At 39.1% G+C, this 25,720-nt stretch overlaps 1 protein-coding gene across 9 annotated transcripts in view; it reads right to left on the minus strand.

Moving 5' to 3' along the window:
- CDC14B (cell division cycle 14B) overlaps window positions 1–25,720 on the minus strand; it is a 76,336-nt gene that overhangs the window by 19,171 nt on the left and 31,445 nt on the right. For 6 of the 9 annotated variants that reach the window (XM_030566408.1, XM_030566414.1, XM_030566409.1 and 3 more), the window contains 8 exons: window positions 17,850–17,926; window positions 14,112–14,178; window positions 11,427–11,489; window positions 9,585–9,672; window positions 9,024–9,254; window positions 6,905–7,043; window positions 6,590–6,743; window positions 5,651–5,751 (listed from right to left, as the gene is read on the minus strand). In XM_030566408.1, coding sequence (XP_030422268.1) covers window positions 5,651–5,751; window positions 6,590–6,743; window positions 6,905–7,043; window positions 9,024–9,254; window positions 9,585–9,672; window positions 11,427–11,489; window positions 14,112–14,178; window positions 17,850–17,926 — 920 coding nt within the window. Of the gene's footprint in view, window positions 1–2,471; window positions 2,617–5,650; window positions 5,752–6,589; window positions 6,744–6,904; window positions 7,044–9,023; window positions 9,255–9,584; window positions 9,673–11,426; window positions 11,490–14,111; window positions 14,179–17,849; window positions 17,927–25,720 lie in introns of all 9 variants that reach the window. The other 3 variants (XM_030566411.1, XM_030566413.1, XM_030566412.1) reach the window with 1 other exon arrangement.

Genomic DNA, 25,720 nt, shown 5'->3' on the forward strand with positions numbered 1-25,720 from the left:
TAGCTTTAACTCTTCCAACCACTGGTTCTTGTTACACTTTTGTCTGCTACATTGAGGAGTGCCCCTATTATCAAATAATACATGTTCCCCATGTAGATACTTAAATACTGTGAACAAATCATCCCTTAACCTCCTCTTGATAAGATAAACAGATTGAGTTCTGTAAGCTTATCACTACAAGACATGAGTTCCAATAATTTAATCATTCTCAAGACTCTTCTCTAAGTCATCACCAATTTATCAACATCCTTCTAGACTTTTGGACACTGTATTTGAGCAGCAGTTGTACTGTAGTGCAAAAAGTTTCCATTTATAATTAATCTGTAATGGAACCTTCACTTTGTTGTTCCATTGCCCAGAACTTCATGTTTTCAAAAAGCACCCTATATTAAACAGAAGTACCTTCATTACTCAAAGACACTGCTTCTGTTCCAGCGAGTACACAGCACCTTAACAAGCCAAGAATTGTTAAACCGGACATAAATGCAACAGCAGCAAGGCTGGTAGGTCCAAACTTCACTTTTTTTTTTTATCAACTAGTATGTCAGTGCTTTAAAAATCCTCTAAAATGCTAGTAACTAATGTGGGAATGGGCGACAGGGGACAGATCACTTGATGATTACCTGTTCTGTTCACTCCCTCTGAAGCACCTAGCACTGGCCACTGTTGGAAGACAGGATACTGGGATGGACGGACTTTTGGTCTGACCCAGTACAGCCACCTCTTATGTACATGAAATGAAGGCAGGAAATCAGCAAAGGTAAGAAAACATTTTAATTTTAAGCTTCACTGGGAAGAGATATACAGGAGCATCTCTCCTCTGGACTATCTAGAGTTTGTAGAGATTTCTTATATGCTATAGGAAAATAAAGACCAAGGTTTTAAAAGAATGGGTGCCTAAAGTCCAGTTTTTAAATCTATACTTAGGCAGTAAAAGACTTGTTTTCAAAAGTACTGAGAGAACCTAGTACCTCCTACTAATCTCAATTCAGAACCTTTGAAAATTAGGTATATTATTTAGGTGCCTAAACGGGTGCCTATTCTCTGCCTAAGTCGCCTTTGTAGACTACTAAAGATCTTAGCTACCTAAGATTAAATATGACAATTGGGTTTTACCAGTAGCATGGCACCATTTTCTTCATTCAGTGGATGGACATTTAGTCTGAATTTTCTTCCTTAATAAAAGATAAATCTTTCTTTTTTGATCATAGGGTTTCCACTTATAGGACTGTGCCACCTGATCAAGAATTGCCTCCACTCCAAGGACTCTGATTATTGTTTGGGCATTTTTCTTCCCTAACTTTACAGCAGATTCTTATTTTTGTGGGTGCTGTGATGAGGTCAAAGTAGCAGCAGACTGAAAGGCTTAGCTTTCATGTTTAACATGAAAGCCTAAAAGACTGTTTTAAACTATGCTTACCACTCTAGGATATTACATTTTGGACCCATTTTTTCTAGCAGCAACTGAAGTTTCTAGTGTGCTACCAGAGTAATTATTCTTGCTGGATCAGAGTTCTCTGCACAAGCAAACTCCATAGTGACAAGACTTACACAAAAGGAGAAGAATGTGCAGTGGGTTTATCAGGCAAATTTCTCTGGTGCATACACCTTACTTATCCAAAAGTTTGAGATTTTGCGGGTCTTCTTAGCGGTAGGAAAAAAAACCATAAAAAAAAATCATAAATTCAAAGTGAAAACTACGTTTCTTTGGCAAGAGCTATTTATCACTGTGATCATTCTGACAAAAGAGGTAGTCAAAGTCATGAATATGCAGAAACCAAAATGGCTACTGCAATCTGAGTGACAGAGAGGATTATCACCACAAAATTTCATTGAATGATTTTTTTCAATCATACAAAAGGGCTAAATTTGTAATTATGCATGGCTGGACTAAATACTGCAGGCTTACACCCATGGCAGACAGATTTTAGAAGATATTTTTGTCATGTTTTACTCTGTTTCCTGTTGTACACACAATGTAGTCCATTAGCAAAACCAGATCTATTGCCAGACACTGAAAATCCCAACTCCAGGTATTAAAGCAGTTAACACGGGCAAACTCATCTGTGGGGAAACTAAGCAATTTCACAGCCAGTTCAAGAAATCCAAACTAAAATGAGACCTAAACCTCTCCAGATGCATATGTGATAGGCAAAGGACAAAAAGCACACTTTAAACAATGTAATTTGTTTTTAAAATTATATTTCAGAATATTTGCAGTAGCATGCAGAAAAGAAAAAACTTCAGAACTATGAACTATCCTACTTGTAATTGCTCTCCATCTTTCAAAGAGATATTGCAAGCCAGCCACACAATTACTTTATTTTAAATCACTCAAGAAATCTTTTCTTAGAAAAAGGTAGAACAATGAAATTTACCCTTGCAACAAAGCCAAAAAGCAAGCATGCAGTTATGAAATATATTGGACAGAAAAAGTGAACTATTGTAGAGAAATGGAATGGGACACTTACACAGTGGCTCTTTCTCAGGGGGTCCTGAGGTTACTATGTTCTTAAACCATCTAGACTGAATAGCAGGCTGGGAAGAAGGGAGCCACAAACAATCCACCAGATGACAATGCTACACAGTGTAGAGACCAGCATAGCTAGGAGCCATCTAGAAAGGGTTGGGAGGGGGAGGAAAAGATGAACAAAAATTCAAACGGGAATGCTATTGGTGCACTTTAGCCAGTTACAAGTTTTAAAAAAGCAAATCATCCTTTAAATTGGGCCAAGCATTTTCTCCCTTTCTGCTATTACAACAGTCATGCAACCATTTCATGTGGAAAGTTTTATCCATGTGTTACTTGGGTCCAACTTGAACTAGGTTTTCTGAGAACCTGAAAAATAACTCCATAACGGCTTTTAATTCCAAGGAAAGTCTACTGCACTATCTTAGAGAGAAACAAATTCTGAAATAGCTTAATACAACAACAAACATTTGTTGCCCTCTCTTCAACCATATTAGCAATACAGGCTGGTCAAACTAAACAGTCTCAGTGAGCCACTGGATTCACTACTACTGCTTCACAGCTGTATGTTGTTGTAATACCAAAGCATCAAAGCCATAACCATCTACTAAAAGAGCAAACAGAATTATACAAGATACCCAGATGGTGAGGGCCAATTGCCTTTATACATTCAAAATTACAACTACTATTCAGTAGGTCGTTACCTCAGGTACAACATATTTCTAAGTATGACACACATACAAAGGATACATTCATCAAGGCATAGAGGATTTATGCAAGTAACTTTGATAAACTCTAATGAGCATTACATACAAATCCCTTGTGCCTTAACAAGAAAACACCAGAACTAGCTTTTAATTCCTCTCCCCGCATATTCTACCTTTTTGTAAACAAAGTGTTTTGTTCTCTGAGATAGTCTTACACTAAGGAAATACAAATCTCATTCTGCTTTCTTCCTATTAATAACCTTGCTGTTCCAATGATGAGACTTAATTATGTGTTGGAGAATCTGAACTTAAATGAAGTCTAACAGCTATTCAACCTGGAAAGATACCCTGTTTGATTAGGACAGCAAGAGAATATTTTTGTAGTATTGTTATTTTGAGAGTGACAAAACTGATTACATATCATTTAGCTCCTCGATGCAAATTATTTCAGTATGTACTGCCAACACACATGATGTCAGGCATTGGAAAGGGGGAAGTCAAACTCCCCAGAAGAAAGGATTTAAGAGAATTTTTTTTCCTTCTAACCACAAAGCACAGTAAATAAGGATACTATTAGTTTTAGCTCATTTATGTTAATCTTATGGAAAGGCAACCTAGTAAGTTATCTTTGATTAAAAGTCATGTTATGAAAAATTTCCTTATACACGCTTATTGACTAGAACCGCCTATAAACCAGCAAAGAAAAACAACACATTTAATGCATCAATATGATGGTTATGAATGTGTTCTGTATCATACAATGAATACTCAGTCCAATGGTGATTCTGCAGATGCAGTTTGTTATGTGACAGAGGGATAATGCTTATTTATTAGGTTATTTGACTTTAGAAAAGTGGTTTTCTTGCAGCTGGAGTGTGAAGGAGCCAGGCGCAGGCTGTGTTTAAGTTAACTATATCAGAAGATTCTGGCTGTAGACCTAATTTTGCAACATTTTGTAGTTTGTATTTTCTTCTTTATTCACAACATATTCTATAGTTAGCTTACAATGTATTTTCATTGTATAAAATCCTTTATTTACCTAGTTTCCTAGGGCACTTAAGTTAAAATATTTATATTTTTATGCATTTATAAAGATACTTATCACTGCAGTATCTATGCACCAAAGCAATATTTATTTGGTATACAGAATTAGCTGTCCATGATAATGTAATGGAAAATACACTTAGGACACTGATAAGACAGAGTAGTTTGGGTGTTTTAAAGATATATTCCTTTACTGTTAGATTACTGTATAGTTTTTACTGCTATTTGGCTCTCTGCTCTTCTGATTCAGAAAAGGATCACAATGTTGTTTGTTTTCTGTAGAACTTGTACCATTTTTCTGTCAGTCCAGCCACAGCACGGTGATATGAAACAGAAGAAAGGAAGGCCAAGTTAAAAAAAAAAAAAAAAAAAGGCAGCTGGCTATGGATCTCAGAATGTAGCTCCTAGGTGCAAAGACAACCAGGGTAGAGACTAAGTTTCCTTTATTCTTCAGTTCAGGAGGCATGTTAGCTGTGAAATCTAACAGGTAATGATGAAGTAGATAGTAAAAGTCCTGGCCATCTTCTCTCTAATTTTGATAAAGGAGCAAAGAGTTCCCCTGCTTCTGCAGAGGCTCTTGTATTTCTCTTTTACTATATGTGAAAGCACCAGGAAACCGATCTATCCTGCAACTGTCAGCAACAGATGCTAAGGTCAAAGGTAGCTATGTCGCTTTCCTTGTAGCTGATGTTGCATTGTCTACCAGAGACAACTGATAAATAGCCCCTGGGCAATGCTCTCTTCCTGGTCTGTAATCAGTATCTTGGGATCATCATAGGTACACACATCCCCCTTTTGAACTTATCCAGTGAGAGTTCTCTTCAGGTTTTACTACTCCTTGCCTAGGCAGAACTGCTCACATGAACTACCAGCAGTTCTTATAAAACTAGCAGCATCTAGAGAAGGACCTTCTCCCAGAAAGATGAAAACAATAGGAGTTGGAAGTAAAACACATTTAAAAAAGAAATAGTTTCATCTTCTAATATTTATTTTATACTTATTTTAATAAATTAACTACACAAATTGAGTCAGTTGATCAAACACTACACCTTAGAGTGAATGACCTCTAATTCTTTTAAATACCATAATACTGAATTCAAAGAAATGTTTGTGTTCTAATAGACTGAGCTGTCAAGAATATGCAGATACACAACCAGGCTAGTAGGCACATGTAGCATATACTGGCAGTGGGTCATTCTGGTGACAGAGGAGACAGACAAGAGAAGGAGAAAAGTTGAATACTATTGTTTAGCCAAAAAATCAAAACAAAAACAACCAACCAGTCACTAAGCCTACAGTGAATTAGTGAATCCATGCTTCCTTTAATCAATGTGAGCATAGCCTTTCCAATGAACCTTCAGAATGGGCAAAATGGAAGACACTTCCTCCTCTCTCTTTTGGTATTTATATACACAAAAAGTTGACTTACGTTAGAGGAACTGTGGCTGCAGCCTTCGCCTGCCTTTTACTCTTCAGGGCACGAAGCTTATCACCTTGTGTTACACAGTTTGCATCATCTTCATCACTGTACTGGATAAGTAAACAAATGATAAGACAAGGATTTTAAGTTTTACCCATTAGTATCACAGTTTTATTTTAAAAATTATAATGTACACACACACTAACTTCTTCAAGAACAAAATTTGCAGGTGTAAATTAAAGCACATTTACTTGTATAAAAATACAATTATATCTTCCCTAACTCATACTTACTGCATTTAAATGTGAAAATCATTAAACTCATGAGCTATTCATTCAGTATACCACCTGAATTCGAAATACTGGAAGTATTTTCAATAGTGCTGCATAAATATAGTATCATCTTGGTTTCTATTCCTTCTTGGCATTCACATCTCTTTTCCTATAGTTGGCTTTTAAAAACCACCACATCTCCTTTTCCACTGGATGCCAGTGACTAAACAAAGGTATCAGACAGTGTTACAGAAGTCAGCTGTCATGGTAGGAAAAGGCATTTCAACAAAAAAAAATAAATAAATAAAATAAATAAATAAATAAATAAATAAAATAAAAAAAAAAGCACATTTGAAATAGATCAAGGATAGCAAACTTCCGTTTGCAAACTTCAAAACCTTGATTTGTGTCTGTTTTAATATTTACCTAGTGAATGAAAAAGTTTAATATATAACAACGATGCTCTTATTTCAACGGCAGAGTGCACTTCCATCTTTCACACTTGCTGTCCAGACCTTTTCGGCCACAAATCTTTTAGTAAGAAAAGGAACATAGCAAAACATACAAAAAGAATCTGACATCTTGAGCTTTATTGTACCCATAGCTTTGTCCACGTCCTAAGAGGTCCTCAACAGCAGTTAAAACTTTTACAACAGCAGAACAGTCGGACGATTACCAGTTCAGTGTCTTTTCTGTTGGCTCTTCGGTTTTTTGCATCATTAATTGAAATATCATCTACTCCTGTGAGGATTTTTGTAACAGCAATTTTGCGATTTTCCTTTAACTTTGCACGGAAAACATCTCCTTCTCTCCAAAGTTCTGTCTGCTTCCTATTATGGAATGGAAAAGATAATGATGTTATAACTTTCCAGAAATTAGCAGAGTTGCGTGCTTTGTTTCTAAAGGAACTAATGTCTAATTTTTCTATTAAAATACAATTTTTAATTAGTCTTTCAAATTATTAATTATAACATAGGAACAGTCTACTTACTCTACAAGGAAGTGCTGCTGTGGTCCAATTACTGAGCCAGGTCTATTTATTCTAATCCAAGCAATGGTTTCAGCAGCTGTCATCCTATAATGCTTCATAATATAACAGGCTATAAGTGTGCCAGTTCGGCCAAGACCAGCTGTGTAAGATACAAGAGAGGCTTCTTTTTATATACATATTTTTACATGGAGTTTAGTTTTAACTAAACTCTTAAGAACTAAAACTAAATCACTTGTGTTGCTGCTTCTATGATTGACAAATATTTAATTGCCCATCTTATTAAATCTATCGCTAGCCAAACTTACATGGTGAGCAAGGTTTTAAAAAATTATGTCCAATATTTGTAATGTAACTTATTGTTTGAATAAAAGTATTACACAGTTTAGGTGTAGAAAGTGACTTTTCAGTAAATCACAAATATGCTTTTGTAATCAAGCCTTTCAAAAAGTCAGCTGCTTTTTATGTACAGGAACAAATTATAAAGACAGTTGTCTACAGCACTATGCATCATAAAATACTTTTAATATACCAATAAAATTTGGATATGAACATAATATTAAATGCTTAACTAAGAGTATATGAACTCAAAAATTGCCTTAAAGTTGGATAACTACCAAGGCATTCCCTTATCAAGATCTCAGGGGGAAAAAAAAGAGATAAGCTTTACAGTATGCCCTAAAGATAAACAAATCCAAGTCTCTAGTAAACAAAGGCAGGGAGAACCTTTCACAGAAAATGCCCTGTCAATAGTTGTCTCCCAATTTAACTTGCAAGGCAGGAGGAGAGAGAAGAAGGGTGTGAAGAAAGAGAAATTGGCTCCAGCATAAGTGCCTGGACTGATCACAACTGTTGCCTGGGATGAGAGACTGTTTGGTGATCAAATCCCAAACTATTTAGGAATTTACTGATCAACACCAATATCTTCAACTCTACCTAAAAGTTAATAGACAAGGCAAATCATGCAGCACTGATGTAGTCAGGTTTGACAGAATTAGATTTCTATTTTTCGTAATTTTGATGGCTGAAATCAATACTTAATCATTTTTTTCAATTTTTATCAATTTAAATGTTTACAGTTGGACAAAGTTATAGGGGTGGGGGTCAGACAATTATTTAATGACAGTAGATATTGAGATTCAAAAAGTTAAAGCTTTATAACTGCCAAAACATCAATTGTCAATATCATATGTCAAAATATAGTCAATATCCTTAAATCAAATTCTAAAGTTCTCAAGCAGCATTTTTCTTACTTTGCCCATCTGTAAATTTCTATCATAATTGATGGAAATATTTTTTCAATAGTTGAGTGAGTATAGCAAAATCAATGTTAACCGACATTTACCAATAAAAATGTAAGTCTTCCAAGCCTAGATATGTGTGCTTTGAATGTGCTCCTAATATGTAGGGTTGGATGTAAGCCTTATTCAATAATGAACACTGTGACAGACACAAAATTATCACCTCCAGTCAACAGAAGGTCTCCTCCTGGCTCCCAGACCAGCACACCTTTCCTTGGACAAAGAAGGCAGGAGGGATTTCTGCTGTGCTTGTGTCTCATCTGGGCATCTACATCTACCTTGTAGAAGGCTGAATAGGGCCTGGGGACATGCTCAGTGAAGTTATGTAGGCGATCCATAGAGCTAGAGAATGTTCAGTGTAAATGGACTGTCCAGGTATTTTGTCAGCAAACCTCTAAAAAGCTTTATTAAATCTGTGCAAACGATTATTTTAAAAGTCTTATAATTTAGCCAGATTTGGCTAGCTACTAAAGAAAATAAAAGCACTTATCTCCATGGCACTTAGGACTAACACTGCCAAATTTATAGTTTCTGCTGAAAAGCACCGAGATGCTAAAGCTCTTCAAAGAGATGGTTGGAAAAAGAAGTTAACATTGACACCAGGGAAAGATAGGCTTGCTAATCTCATAAGCAGCTGAAAAGATTTGCCAAAACACACACAAAATCATCTGAAGCAGAGAACGAAAATGGTTGTAGTTTGGCTAACTTATAATCAATCGGAAATAAGGACTTATGATGCAAAGTGTCACGTAAACTTAACTATAGGCTTTGCTATCAACTCTCAACTCCACCTTGTAATATAAACTGTGCACATAACATACCTTTGCAATGAACTGCTATAACACCTTCAGCATTTTCACAAATATTTAAGAATGTTTTGACTATAGTATCACTAGGTATGCTTCCATCAGCAAAGAAGAGGTCATAATGCTCAAAACCAGCATCTGCAAATCGTTTGGCATCATACATTTTTCTGTTAAGACGTATTATGGTAGTAACCTTGTGCCTTCTGAAATATGGGAAATAGGCCTCAGGAGCATGGTGCGGATAACCTGCAGGAAGAAACAAAGAACTAGTCATGAAAATTGCACATCCAAATGAAAAAAACAAACATGTAAAATATCTTATTTTAAAGTTATGTCCAACAGAAGAATTCAATTTTCAGTCAGTGAATTTTTAAAACAGTCTAATTCAAATAGAGCTAAAGAAAGTCTTGGGCTTTATTATCGCCAAGTGTTCCTTCACCCCACCCCACCCACAAAAAGCTAAGAAAAACATACCATTGGAGGAACAATTTTTTAAAAATGATAAAGTTGCTGTTACTCATAACAATCAATCAAATACACAGTAGCAGCATATGGGTTTGTGTCCCCAAAGCATACCATTTTCAGTTTTACTTCTTGAATGAGGTCCACTGAAAGCAATGAATTTGTTTGGTATTATCCAGTTAAAATCTCCATTTTCTGCTTTCTGTCAAGAGAAAATGTATGATTTACCATTATCCCTATACTTCAGGGGTGGGCAAACTACAGCCCGCAGGCCACATCCAGCCCGCCAGCCGATTTAATCCAGCCCTCGAGTTCCTGCTGGGGAGTGCGCTCTGGGGCTTCCTCACTCCTGCCGGGGAGCAAGATCGGTGGCCGCTCCGCGCAAGCGTGCTATGGCTCCCGGAAGCAGCAGCAGCATGTCCCCTCTCTGGCTTCTATGTTTAGGGGCAGCCAGGGGCCTCCACGCACTGCCCCACAGCTCCCATTGGCCAGAAACTGCAGCCAACGAGAGCTGTGAGGGCGGCACCTGTGAACACAGCAGTGCACAGACCCGCCTGGCCATGCCCCCGTGTAGGACCCAGAGAGGGGACGTCACTGCTTCCGGGAGCTGCTTGAGGTAAGTGCAGCCTGGACCATGCACCCCTCAGCCCCCCCACACCCTAATCCCCAGCCCTGATCCCTCTCCCACCCTCCGAACCCTTAGATCCCAGCCCAGAGCACCCTCCTCACCCCAAACCTCTCATCTCCAGTTCCACCCCAGAGCCTCCACCCCCAGCTGGAGCCCTCACTCCCTCCTGCACCCCAAGCCCAATTTCGTGAGCATTCATGGCCCACTATACATTTTCCATACCTAGATGTGGACCTTGGGCCAAAATGTTTGCCCACCCTTGCTATATTTGCTTCAAAATTACAAAGCCAAATACAAGCCCTGTCAGTGTAAGCACATTTCCAGTCTGCCCTTTGCTTCATCAGTAAGATGCCAAATGCTCTCAACCTCTCCAGCGTTTTTCTTTCTAAAACAAACTTCAAGTGATGCAATTAAGTCCCCCCCAAATAGAGCCACACTTGGATTTTTTTAAAGCTTTTGTAAATTGTCTCATTCCACCTTTATCTACTATACTTCATGCAACTCCAACAAGTCCTGAGTTTTCTGTATAGATGCCGTGCTGCTTTGCCTTTAAGAGAGTACATTTATCCAAGTGTTATAGTACTTTAGCTGTACAGTTACACACAAGGAATTTCCCATAAACTAAGGTGAATTTAATGGGGTTGGAATTCCCAAGATCAATTACTACTTTTTTTAAAGGAATAATGGTGCTGCACTTCTGGCATCTCTTTATTACTTTCCACGTAAGTTTCTTTTAAATGAATGCCAACTGATCTAGTGATTACCTATACTTGAATTGCTCATTAACTTCTCCAAGAGCAGATCTCACCTATGAGAAGTGCTGTTGGAACTGAAGTTTACTATCATCCTACAATGGATAAAAATCAGATGTGGGGAAAAAAAGTATCTTTAACTAACTACCTCTTTCTAGATACCTTAACTCCACTTTACTTCCTATGCTCTTTCATCTCTTGAGACTACAGCCACAAATGCAGACTTCTAACTCCCCTGTGTTTAAACTTAAATTACCTATCTTGTTCTCTTAGATCCTTAAATAAAGATGTATGGTAATAGCTGTTTTAAAAGCAGAAATGGAATGACAGCAACAAAGGCAACAGTGCATTTATAGTAAGAGTAACACTACCACCATCTAGTGCTTATAATTCATCAGTAGATCTCAACACACTTTAGCATCTCAAAGAACATCAATATCATTATTCCTATTTTAAAAATGGGGTAACTGAGGCACAGAGGGGAAATAGTTTGCCTCAGGTAACCCAGCAGGACAGGAATAGACCCCAGGTTTTCTAAATCACGGTTCAGAGTTTATCCCCAGGCCACATACTTACCTCATAATGCTCATATTCATTTACATCAAAAGCACTGAAATCCAGGAAGCCATATCGCAAAGCCTAAAATCCACAATACAATTTTTAACAAAAAGAACCTTCATCAAAAGACAAAATGCATCACCATTTTAAATGTCTGCATACCCCTTATATTGGACTCTCAAGGTCCCTTTCAGTCCTATGATTCTGTGATCTATTTTTCACCACTGTGCCAGAGTAACATTAACTCCATTAATTGGACTGAACTCAATTGAATTCATAAACATTTTAACACTTGTGAAAATGCTGGCGTTGTGGAAAATATTTAACATTCAGCAGTGCCAGGTTTACAATGGAGCCAGTGGCTCCATGGAGCCGGGCCCATGCTCAAAAGGGGCCCCAGCCTGCTCCACTTGCACTGTGTCCTGAGACCTCCCCAGCCCCCAAAAATCACTTGCTCCTCAGGCCAAAGGCGCCTCTTCACCCCCTGGCCCCACCTGCCAGCTCCTCTCAGCCCCCTGGCTGGACCCAGTGCACCTCTGGCTCTGGGCAGTCTTTGCTTCCCATCACCTGTGGCGCCCCGCCTGTCTCACTGGAGCTGAGCCACCTGGGACTGGAGGAGAAGCCTGGCCAGCCTCAGCCAGGTGGAGGTGGAGGGGCAGATGACAGTATGGGAGGCTTGGCTGGGCCCCTCCCGGCAAGTGCGTCTTGAGAGAGCCTGGCTGAGGCAGACCCTGGCCGGGCTGATCGTGCCACTCCCAAGGGGCTGGAGTGATTCCCGGCCCTGGGACCAGCTCTGGCTGCACTGCTGGCTCAGTCCATCAGACAGTCACCTCCCAGCAGGGTCAGTAAGTGCAGCCGGGAGGCAGGGGGTGAGGAGCTGGGCTGTGAGGTGGCAGGGAAGATCTGTGTGTGCTGAGGCACTAGGGAGTGGGCGTTCTCTGGGGGGTGCTGGGCAGCTGTGGTGGGGCTGTGGGCAGGGGGGGTTGGGCAAGGGTGGTGTTGTGCAGGGTTCTGTGCATATATGTGTTGGGGGTGCTGGGCATGGCAGACCTGGGGGGCTCTGGCCACAGGGAATTGGGGGGAGGGGTTCCAGTGTTGGTGGGGGGCAGTGGCGCATCATGGACCCGCCCCAAGAGAAAGGGATATGCTGTCAGTACAGGGCAGGCCCGGCCACTGTGCGTCCAGCAACTGCTGGTTTGTAAATAGTGCCTTTGCACTGAGCTGGGTGGAGTGGGGCCATCCCTGTCATGCCATGCCCCATTGCCTCTGCTTTGCCCCTTGCTCCGGAGACTGACGTCCCCACAACATGCTCCATTGCCTCCATGGGGGCCCACAAATATATTTGGTGCTGGGCCCACAAAAGGTTAATTCAGCCCTGCATTCAGTCTTGGTCCAAAACAAACCCCTCCATTCCTGTATCCATGTTATATATACACATCAATACAATTAACGATAAATAAACAAGCCCACTTTTCTGATTTCACTTAAAAATAAAACCAGAACCAGGCCACAGAATCATTCATGACAACAAGTCTCAGAACCCCAGTCAACTAATTCAGGCTCACCAGGCTTCCTCTATGAACTAAAAATAGCAATGCAGACATTCCTCCTGGGGCTGCATCTTGGGCCCTAAATAACATCCCTCTGATGGGTTTCAGAACCCGTGCGGGAATACCTATACTGCTATTTTTAGTCCTAAACCATCAGCCTGAGTCAGCTGACCAGGGTTCTGAGGATCGCCACAACTATTACTTCTCACTGCCCCTCCCTCCCAGTGTAGATATACTCAGAGTTGCAATAAACCCTTGGATGACTAAATTAGTTGTGCAGAAGGAATGAAGGGGCCTGGCAACCAGTTACCTGATTCAACTATTTTGCCTTACAAGCTCAGAAACAAATGTTGGAATAATAAGGCCACGGAGTAATGCAGGCTCCTTCCTACAGTCAACATTAAGTTACACACAACTTCTTTATAATATTTACCATGCTGACTGTTTGCAAGACCAGTCATGGAGGGCTGTTTGGTCCAACAACTTACCAATTTCCACATTAATATCAGGATATTAGAGGTAAAATGACTGGCCTGAACAGCTCTGCCCATCTGACTCCATGGCTACTGCTAAGATGATTTCCCTAGATAACTCCCATCCAGGGAAGAACTTGCTCTATATTAGGGTCCCAGACCCCACCCAGACATGCTCATTGGATTCCCTAGATATCAGTCACAGGAGCTCAGTTACTATACAACAAGGGGAGGCAACCTATGGCACAGGTGCCGAAGGCGGCACGGGAGCTGATTTTCAGTGGCACTCACACTGCCCAGGCCCTGGCTCCCAGTCTGGGGTGCTCTGCATTTTAATTTATTTTTAAAAGAAGCTTCTTAAACATTTTAAAAACCTTATTTACTTTACATACAACAATAGTTTAGTTATATATTATAGACTTATAGAAAGAGACCTTCTAAAAACGTTAAAATGTATTACTGGCACACGAAACTTTAAATTAGAGTGAATAAATGAAGACTCAGCACACTACTTCTGAAAGGCTGCCGATCCCTGCTATACAAGATGTATAGACTAGGCAGAGTCAGACACATTGCTATAATGAAGGTCTAATAATTAGGCCCTTAGTTTCATGAGCTAATTTTGGCTGTATTATAATTAGCTGACAAACGTATCACAAATTTTTTAAAGTTTTACTTACCTTATTTATTGCATGAAAGCAGTCAAGCAATGTTAGATGAAAACTGCAAGTACCAAATGAAGCATCCCTGTAACACAAACATGTGAAATCAATTTTGACAGCTGACAGCATTTCTAGTTTCATAAGCAAAACCGCATGAGTTCCCTCATGCAGATCCAAGACTAAATGAATTAAAATGTTATTTTCTCAAGAGCTAGTGTTAAAAAGATTTGATTATTAGTTACTTTAAAATATTGTTTTCCAATCTTGAAGTTTATTGATTTAAATTTTAACTTACATTTGATTGCTTTACTGGTATCTTATGTTAAAACACAGACAATCAAACATTAAGTTTATTTTAGCCACCTTTTTTTCAACAGAAATGCCACTTTCAGTTTTTGTTGGGAATAAAAAACTTTGGCAAAGTTTAGTGAATTTGGTCACCACCACTTCCTGAAAGATTTTTATTTTTAAACAAAATAGTTTATATACTGTGATTCCTTGTGTACTGTAAGATTTTTGGAATCTGATAAAAACACTGCATAAGTGGATGGATAAGACTCAAATTACGTCTGTTACATATATGGCAGTTTAACCTTTCTAACCAAAAAATTAAAGAAATAGGTATAGTAATATTTAAAAGAGAATTTTCCTAAATTTAGAGCTTTAAAATATTTAGTTGGACTATGCTTAAAAATAACAGGCTGGTTTTCATTAAAGCTCTTTTTCCTGCCATTCTTCTTAAACCATCTTAAGGTAGGAATAGAATGTTCTTGGTACTATGTCAGTTATTGACAAAGAAATGACTCAATGAAACTGATGAAACCACGAACTTAGAACTGAACTAAGGTTGAAAACCCCTTTTCCCTATAGTATAAAAAGTCTCTGAATTTCAGGATTATATATTTTAGTGGAATAACTGTTGGGTTTAAAACATTTTAGAAAGCCAGCAATTGTACTGTCAATGGCGATTTATAGTGGCATGCAACACTACCTCCCCTCTCTCCTCCATTTCTGCCAGAACATGGAAAGAAGCACTTTAAATTGTCCACTTCATGCTGCACTATGGGATTACATATTTGGAATGTCACTGATTTAAAGTCTCTCTTCACCTTACCACTCCTCTTTGGTCATGTCTATCCCTCATTGTTGCTACAGATTTATTACCTACTACTCTCACCAGCAACTGTGCTGTTTGAGGCAGTAGAGTGAAGTAGTGTCTGGTTCAAGGGTTTTTTAAATGTGTAACAAGGAACACTTATAATGTTCTGACTAAAAAAGACAAAAGTGAGAATTTCAGAGGTCTGGCTGCATCTACTCCCTCTGCATTCTCCCCTCCTCTAATGAGTTAGTGTGAAGGGGGGAGGAAGGGGAAAGGGACGTAATAGAAAGAAAAGGAACTCATTCAGGAAACTGACAATAGGATACAGAGAATTTCTCTAAGACTTTAATATAAATTCCTCTATTATGAAAGAGCACAAGTAACTATTATCTGATAGCAAAAATAAATTCCTCTCACTGGTTAATGAATAGTCAGTATGGACATAATCTAAAAAGAACAGGACCCTAAAGCACCATCTCAACTCACAATTCTTTTCAGTGGCTTCCTCCTCCTAGTTGCATCAGGCTTGAACACCATAGACAAAATCCTGGTCCCACAGAGCTCAGTGGGAGTTTTGTCATTTACTTTAATGGGGCCTGGATTTCACCCTGAATCTTCATTCCAAAGGCTGTACACAGCTATGCTGCTGCCAGAACTCAGCTCCTCTCATTCCGCCTCATGTCCTCCTCATTCCTTTCTCCCTAAATGATCTCTTTAGTCTCAAATGTTATGCTTCTCATCATACCACATTTACCCTTGTGGAAGGTCCCCTCTGGCATGATAAACAACCTCACATTCCTCCAAATCCCTTTGCAGCTTAGGTTATAAGCTTTTTGGGGCAAGGTCCATTTTTGTCATACACGTGTGTACCTAGCACCATGGGACCACGATTAAGGCCTCTAGGTACTACTGCAATATAAATAAACAATAAAAGTCAGTGGTGTGAATTAACTCATTTTTCCATCACTAAACTCTGTTCATATGTTCTAAGGTATTAGAATAGAGAGATTTAAAAAAACAACATTAAAATGAATTCTAAAAACAAACATGATCACCTTCCCTTGAAATATAAGACATTATCATTTGTCTACTGCAACAGCTTCTTTTCTATGTGCTCATCCCCAGCGCAGTCTGTTTTTCACTGTCATCCAATTTAGATTGGAAACACCTCAGACCAAGGACCTGGTCTTTCTAAGACACCATATGTATCCGTAGCACTATGTAACTATAGTAAAACCTCTCTTAGGTGACCAGAGGAGAAGACCAATAAAAAAAGAGAGGATTAGGTGGCCTCTTCTACAAATTTATTTGCAACACTAATCACAACTGACATCACCACTCTTCTTGACAGTCTCTGACACATGGAGGATTCAATAGGTATGAAGGCTGAACGCCTCTCAATCCCAGTGCACATTGACAAAGCTTGGAGAACCTTGCACTGTTCCACTGCCTGTGTAAGACGTATTTTATGGATATATAAAGTCACTATTCAGTGTCACCAAGTCTATCAAACAACTTTCATAAACACTGAATTTACTCTATGCGCTCTAAAAAGTTACTCCCAGAAACGAATGCATGATCTGCTGGGAGGGTAAAAACCACAGTAAAAAAGAGTGGAGAGGAGAGAGAGAAGAGTTTGGTAGAGAGCAATTCCTCAAGAAGAGTCCTATTACTGTCATTTATTGGAATGCTGAAAATAGGCAAAAACAGCTCCCAAAGGCCTATTACTATTGATAAGGGAAAGGGAGCATGTCAGAAAACCAAAGTATTATAGAAAATCTTGATGCTCCCATGAAAGGGAGAAAGACATGAGAGAGTTGCTCTGATAAAAAACGCTCACTTGCTTTTAGAGTCAGGAGTGAACAGATTACATTATAGATCTACATGTCTAGATAGTAAACTGGAACGTTTTGGTTCTCCCTTTAACTTCCTGCATTTTATAAAAGCCTGTTTGATTGCTGGATAGTTTTATCTAACTTTTGAAAGCCTTACTGTTTTAGTTCTTAGGCGAACTCTACAAAATTGTTCATGGTCAGGACCTATCAACTTTGTTTATCTACTGGATAAAAACAGGGTGGCAACAAGAAATCTGTAGTCTGGAATACCTAAAATTATATCCCTTCAGAGGTGAAGCAACCATGAAGCAACCTTTTTATTTATTTTTAGATGTTTCCTCATTGGTAAAAATTTCATTTTACACAAAAAAGTACTACATAATAAAGCATTTATTTTAGGGGAGTTTGTTCAGCAAGTGACAGAAAAGACGTCAAAAATATTGCAGTCACCACAAAGTATTTATATAAATAGATATTTTAGTATGTGGTTAAGAGAATCCAGACTGGGTGACTAATGGTATTAATTTAGAATTCATTATCGTTAACTGTTCCAATCTCTCTCTTTAGTGTGAATTCAAAAGGGGGAAAAAAGCTAATGAAAGTAAATAGTTATGTAAGCTTCTTCATATACTGTAGGTTTGCCAGCACACCTCAGTACTGACCTGCAATATCCCTGTCACTCCACTATCTGACCTTGTTTTCATCAGAGACTGTCAAATATGTTGAGATGTGCAGCAGCTATAGGCAAGCGATGCAAACTTGGTGCCTCTGAACACCGTTCAGAGATAATGACACACAGAATTCTAACATTTTTATATTTACCTGAAAGGAAGATAAGATGCGTTTCCTGCCAATAAGAGCCTGTACACATCTTCGGGTGATTCTTTTAAGTATATTATCTATTTTTGGAAGAAGGAAAGAAAATAATTTTTAATGATAACTTGAAGCTACCTATTAACTTTCAGTGTTTACTGTAAAATATTAAACTAAATGCCATAAAAATACCATATGCTTGATAATGTCTTTTTCCTTTTAAGGACAGCATCAAGAATACAAGAATATAAGCAAACAATTATAAAATATGGAGATATACCTATACCTATCTCCTAGAACTGGAAGGGACCATGAAAGGTCATGGAGTCCAGCCCCCTGCCTTCACTAGCAGGAACAAGTACTGATTTTTGCCCCAGATCCCTAAATGGCCCCCTCAAGGACTGAACTCACACCCCTGGGTTTAGCAGGCCAATACTCAAACCACTGAGATATCTCTCCCCTCTTAATGTGGCAGACAGAAGCAAAGCATATATTATATAACATACTGGCCATTATTAATGTAAGAATATGAATCACAGCATCCACTGTATAAACATCAGGATTGGTGTTGAGTTTCAGATCCCAGCGAAAGTGCTTTTGTGACACTATTGTACTAAATATACAATTTTTTGCTATAATTCTCTGTAACATATTCTCATGGACAATTTTGTATAAACTTTAAAGTGATTAAAATTTAAAAGAAATGTAAGAGAACATAAAACCTCTAGGGCATCAGCAAAGCAATAAAGCAGCCCATCTGCAAAGCTGCTATACAGTAATAAGGGGGAATGCTGATCCTTCTAACGTTGGAGCTGCAGGAGATCACAGTATTCCAAATTTTGCAGCGCCTTCACTGCACAACCTGAACACACACTAGGTTAAAGCAGTGTCCATTAATTAAATCCAGATGCCACCAAAAAAAAAAAGATGAGTATAGCAGCCTAAAATGCAATAGAAAGTAAGAAACCTCAAGAACATAATGAGGGCAAAATATATCTTGTATTAATTACTGAAAATATTTTATTGTTAAAAGAAATCAGAAAAGGATGCCAGCTTCACAAAACCCCAGTTTATTACAGATTATATCTAAAAAGCTATCTGCATCAGATCGATCCCTCGCTGCCAGCCACTGTTAGCAATGGTTTCTCTTGAACCAGTACCATAAATTGGTTTTTCCATCAGTCATCCTTTCTGAGACTGTGCTGAAAACAATTCTGCCCTATTACACCATTTTCAGCACTGGTTAAAAGGCACCTATTGTTGACAGGAGTTGTCAGCAATGGGTCAGTTTCCAACTGTAAGATGGGGCCAGAGAATTTACAGTAACCCTTCTGACGGACATTTGCCATCTCTCATTAGAACCAGTATGTTATTAAATATAAAAGAAGCCAACTTTATATAAGAACACTGTACTTTACTGAACTATAAATCTGAAATGTTTAAATTGCTGAGATCATGTTTTAACATTTTAAATTACTTGCTAAGTCTCTTTGTCAATAGCGGAAATTAAAAAACAAACATTGAACTAAATACTTTAACAGCATTCAAATTAGACAAACAATTCGCATTTCTTGTACTAACAGCCACTTTTCCCAAAATTTCTTGCCAACAGTATTTTTAGTTTGTTTTTGGACAGAAATAAAGTAAAAAAGTATTGACTTAACTTTCCCTCACCATTTGAGACTTTCTAAGCATATTTTCTTTTCTTTTTTTAAAAGTTGGCATTGCCTTGTAATTACAGTTACACAGCTGTAAAGCCAAATCTGAAGTTTAACAAAATCATGGGTGAGGGGAACCATGTTGGTAATAAAGCTGTAAACATTTCCAAAAATAACATAACATAAAATGACATAACATAAAACAACATACAATGAAGTGTTGACTTTTATTGTTTTTCCTCTGGCAAGGAGAACAAACAGGAAAATATTTAACATTGCTGGTATCAGAATGAAACAAAAATAAAACTATTTTTTAAATTTTAGCTTACTTTTGGTCATTTAAATACTCTGAATCCCTCCTTCTTTTACTCAAACATCCAGGGACAAAGAGACTAAAATTAAGTACAAAATATTGTTCAAGTACTGTTCCTCAGATGTCCATCCAATTAGCAATCCCAGGACGATGTAGTTTAACACTATAATTATAAATTACATAGCTTGGATGTATAGGTTGTATTCCAAGAATAGTCAAGCTTGTTTTGATAAAACAGACAAGAAACATCCAGCAGTACTACAATGCAGGTTATTCTCAACCTTTAACATAGCGCCAATAGCTGCACACAGCACTCCACAATCCATCGACTGTACTAGGAAAACAAGATTCTCTTCCTCACAGAACAGGGATAGCAACTAGAGGTGCAAGCAAACAGTAAGGGTCTACACTAGTGCCTAGTCTACACTAAAAAAGGTAGAAATGCATCTTATTCCATCTATCCTCCTTGCGTAGCTGCAGCTTATACTGGCAAAAGAGTACATTTGCCCAAATGAAATAAACTATACTGTCAAAAGTACTTTTTTGCCAGTACAGAAGTGTTATTTAAAAACAAATAAATAACAAAAATCACACCTTTAAACAACATTGTTATTCTGGCAAAAGTTTTAAATGGAGACCTGATCTGACCAGTAAAATGGTTATAAAAATGATTTTAAAACACACACACACAATCTTAACGCTCAACATACAGACAAGGACAATTGTTTTTAAAGTTATGTCAGTGAATATGACTTTCAGCACAGCAGTCCTTAACTACACTTATGTCTGACATGTCTAATATTTGCACACACGTACACAGTAACAGGATGTCATCTTCCAGGGTAGACAAGACCTAAAGTATGAATCGGCATGGAGCAAAAGTCACTGTAGAAGGAAGCTTCACCGAATAGTTGAGTTTTTCAGAACTTGTGCAGACAGGGAATGATCCTGATGAACTTCAGGAGGGAGAATGTTCTAGATCATAGATTGCGATCGACTGGTCGATCCGGGAGCCTCTACCAGTCAATTGTGATCTCCGGTTGCTAAAATCTGGCAGCGCAGAAGGGCTAAGGCAGGCTCCCTGCCTGCCCTGGTCACACACCGCTTCCAGAAGCGGCCAGCACACCCCCGCAGTCACAGGTCTCCACACACGATGCTCCTGCTTGCAAGCACCGCCCGTGCCGCTCCCATTGGCTCGGAACGGGGAACTGTAGCCAATGGGAGCCGTGGGGTCCATGCTTGCAGGCAGGAGCCGCACGCAAAGCCAAGTGCCCCCCACCAGGGGCTGCAGGGGCATGCTGGCTGCTTCCAGGAACGGAATTGGGCCAGGGCAGGCAGGGAACCTGCCTTAGCCCAGCTGTACCAGCGACCGGAAGCTTCCCAAGGTAAGTGTTGCCCATCGGAGCCCACAACCCATACCTCCTCATGCACCCTGAACCCCCTTCCACACCCCAACCACATACCCCAGCTCTGAACCCCCTCCCAGACCCAGCATCCCATACCCCCTCCTGTACCCCAATACTCTGCCTTGGCCTGGAGCCTCCTCTTGCACCCAAACTCCCTCCCAGAGCCCACACCCCGTCCTGCACCCCAACCCCTGCCCCAGGCTCAGCCCAGAGCCCCCTCCCCACACACTCCAAACCCCTCAGCCCCAGCTCTGAGCCTGCACTCCCTCCCGAACCCTAACCCCAGCCTGGTGAAAGTGAGGGGGAATGGGGGAGAGCAAGTGACGGAGGGATGGGACCTCAGGGAAGGGGCAGGGTAGATCCTGGGTTGCACTTAAATAAAAAAAAGTGATCTTGTGCGTACTAAGGTTGGAAACTACTGTTCTAGATAAGAGATGACACATAAGAAGTTGCAAAGACAAGTGCTGATGAAGGAGTTCCATGGTCCTATCAGTAAAAAGTGGCTTGCATAGAACTTGGATACAGGAGATGGTGAGTAGGTGTGATGTTATGGGGTGCTTTAGAGGACATGAAGAGAGGCTCAGCCTTTACACCAGGGTAGTCAATAGTGGACCATGTACCAAAGCCAGACTGCCAGATGTTTTTGAATGGACCCTCAAATTTTTGTTTACTTATTATCATTTTTTATTCTTATTTTTTTTATCTGGAGTCTGGACATTGACTACACCTTGACCAAGAAATCTGGACCTTCACAAAAAACAATTACCTCTGCTTTACACCATAGATGGAAGGCTATGAAAAGATTCTATACATGTAAAAAAAAAAACTCTCTATAGTTGCACATTGGAGGAGGTTATAGTAGTTACAGTGAAGAGAGGTACAGACTGGTGCCTTGCCAGTGCAGATTTTAACTAATGGTCAGATTACAGAAATACTGTCGAACAAGCAGCAATGAGATTTGATGATGACTAGATGGGGGGAAGGAAGACTATAGACAAAGATGATGCTGAACTTATAGTGAGCTTGGAGTACAGGTAGGATGGTCTCTAAACAGTGACAAAGCAAGAGGAAGAAGAAGGGTTTAGGGAAGAAAAACAAGTCTGACACACTGAATTTAAGATGGCAAGGGAACATTCAAGAGAAAGTCTTGGCCACATAAGCAAACATGCAAGACTAAACCAGAGGATGAAAGGTGCAAGTAGCAATATAGGTTTGTGAATCACTGGCACAGAGCGGTTGATTGAATCTATGGGAGTAAGCACAGGGCAGAGGAAGCAGAGGAGAAGACCGAAGTATGCTGACAACAAGGGGGGGTGGGATGGGAGGGGAGACGCAGGGCCACCCAGAGGATGCAGGGGGCCTAGGGCTAAGCAATTTTGGGGGCCCCTTCCATAAAAAAAGTTGCAATACTATAGCATACTGTATTCTCGTGGGGGGCCCTGTGGGGCCCGGGGCAAATTGCCCCACTTGTCCCCTCCTCCCAGCGGGCCCTGGGGAGACAGGGGGAGGGGGTGAAGCTGCATCCCAAAGGAAACACTGAAGAAGAGTTTGAGGACAGGATATAAAGAAACATGGGATTTGCAGAAACCAGGGTGCAGAAATTATGGAGGAGATTGATCAACAGATCTGAAGATGGCTGAGAAATTTAAGAACTTTAGCAAGTGACCATGAAACTTGATCAAGAAGAGGTCATTTGAGAGTTTAATGAGAGCAGGTTCACTGAAGTGAAGTGGGTAAGCAGAATGCAGGGGACTGAAGAAAGAACTGGAAAAAAGAGAATTAGTGAATGGGAAAAGACCACTTGCTTCAGGAGTTTGAAGGTAAAGGGGAAGTGGGAGCTGAGAGAAGATTTCTTTAGGAGACAGAAGACATGTACTTGCTTCAAGGAAGAGGTGAAGGAGCTAGAGAAGTGTGACTATAAGGGGAGAAGAGGTAACTAAGGGCATGTCTACACTTCCCATGGATCGACGCTTCTAGTGAAGACCCACTAAATCAATTACAGATTGCTTTCCTGTCGACTCTGGTACTCCACCGGAATGAGAAGCACAAGGTAAGTCGGTGGGAGAGTTTCTCTCATCAACCCAGCACGGCATAGACACCGCAATGTCAATCTAAACTACATCGACTCCAGCTATGTTATTCACGTAACTTACGTCGACTTAACCCAGTAGTGTAGACCTGCCGTAAGAGACATATTCTAAGATTAGAAGTACATCTGAGATTTCAGAGTACAAAATTTAAAAAAGGATTAAAGTGTTGGAGTGGTGAATAGGGTAGGATGAAAACAGAGTTCCTAACATGTTTTGCAAATTTAGGAGGCAGGGAACTAGGTCTTAGGCAAAAAAAAAACAAAAACAAAAACAAAAACAAAAACAAAAAAAACAAAAAAACAAAAAAAAAAGAAGACTGTTTGCCTTTCAGGGATAAAGACACTGAAGTTGAGATTGGTTTATGTGGTGTTTAGATGTGCTTGTAATTATTAGAACTGGGAGCACTGGCTCTTAGGAGTCTGAAAGGACAGGAAATAGGAAGGAGGGGGGAGGAGTTGAGGAGGTTGAGTGAGAATTACAGTGTGTGCAGCAGCAGCTTGGTAAAGAGGTTTCCACTGTAAAAATAAAGTCCTGTTGAAGCTTGATAGCACCTTACCTGCTTGATACAACAGTTTATTAGGATACATAACGTAAGCTTTTTCTAGTAACCCCCCTGGGTATTTTCTAGTATTTCAGATGCAAGCCCCCCCTCCACTTTGCACACACCTTTTTGTGAAATGTATAATTTCACAAATGCAACAAATAAAAGATAGTATTAGAAGAGAACAGGCTGCAATAATCGAGCTGTGCTTACATCAAGTGATATATCCAAATACATCTTGCTGGTAAAATACAAGATCATACCAAAAGTGAAATGGGAAACAAATCTACAAAAATTGCACATGTCCAACTTTTCTGACAACTGTTCATTATCAATCTATTCATTTTCCAGGAAACAGTCTTTCATTCACATGTTAGCTAGTTGCTCAAATATTTAACACCTTTAATACGATATCTGTACAATACATATAGATTTATTTTAAATGTGAGTGTGCATGCACGGAAAAAAAAAGTTTCACTCCAAAAGACTAGGGGTTACTGTTAAACAAAAATAGTTTTTAAAGGTTTTGTGTTTTGTTTTTTTTTAATATGGTAAGTAACAGTCAATTAATTTATTAACACGCAACAGACATTTTTCAGTCAACCATAATAATCCATTGCAGTTTCATCAATGGATCAATGTAAATAAAACACTACTACAGTTCTAGATAACCTAAATTCCCCTGTTGGCTTTATATACATAAAAAAAATCCTCATCTCAGAATACATAAAGAATATGCTTCTAATTAACAATGGGAGCATATCATCACCCTAGCTAACTACCTTTATAATTATGGCATCTGTTTCTAGTTATGGCATATGGGGTGCAAGTTTGCTAAAGGCTGAGAACAGAAGATTTTTTTTCCAAATAAGTGTACTTTTCTGCAGATGCCTACAAACAGCTCGTGCAAACCCTTACCCTTGTACATAATCCTACTGACATCAGCTGGATTACACAACAGAGTAAAGATATGCAGACTAGGCTATCCGCTCTCTTGTCGAGAAGAATGAGCTCTGTAAGAAAATTTAGGAAGTGACCTTTATGTGTAGCAATATATACACCATAGGATGAAGGAAAGAATTGTTCTTTTACTAGAACCTGTTAAAATTGTAGATTATCACTAAGAAATTGTTCAAACCACCGTTCAATTATTAAATACACGTTTCATGGGATTAGTGATATGACTATTAAAAGAGATGGGACAAACAGTTAACAGCAGCAAGGGAAAGGAAGTTCCATCTGAAGGAGGCATCCTAAACTTTAGTACACAGGGTTATCAAAGAAGAATTTTACCTCATTCTGTAGTGTCACCATACAAGTTATTTTACACTGCTACTTTCCCTTTTATGGAAGATTAGTCTATTTAAATCTAATTTAAAACAGTTACAATTGCAACAAACCAACTCTGTATTCTAGTCATACATGACTTTTATAGCATTTGAAATGAAACAGTGCTCATAAAGCACTCTGAACATTCAAACTCCACCTCCACTCTCTCCCCCCAACAAAAAAAATCCTTAAATTTTAAAATCTACTGAAGATAACAAATTAATCACACCACTTACAAAACTCAAGCACTTAAAACCAAGAAAATAATGAAATGCGCTTGTGGGAAGTGTAAGATTTATTGTGTCATCATGACACAACTGCTTTAACACTTACCCAAAATAATAATTCTAACAGCTGTAAACTGCAAATAAACACATTACAATTCCCTTCTGAACAAACATAGAATCTATAGTATCTATATAGCACACAATACTTTTTTATACTACAGTATCTATACAGCCTCAAATGCAAGTCCACACAGATGTATACATTTTACCATAAATTAATATTGAACAGTTCTATTACATGGATGATTACGATTTC

This window comes from Gopherus evgoodei, chromosome 6 (assembly GCF_007399415.2).
Source record: "Gopherus evgoodei ecotype Sinaloan lineage chromosome 6, rGopEvg1_v1.p, whole genome shotgun sequence".
Classification (NCBI taxonomy): Eukaryota; Metazoa; Chordata; order Testudines; family Testudinidae; genus Gopherus; species Gopherus evgoodei.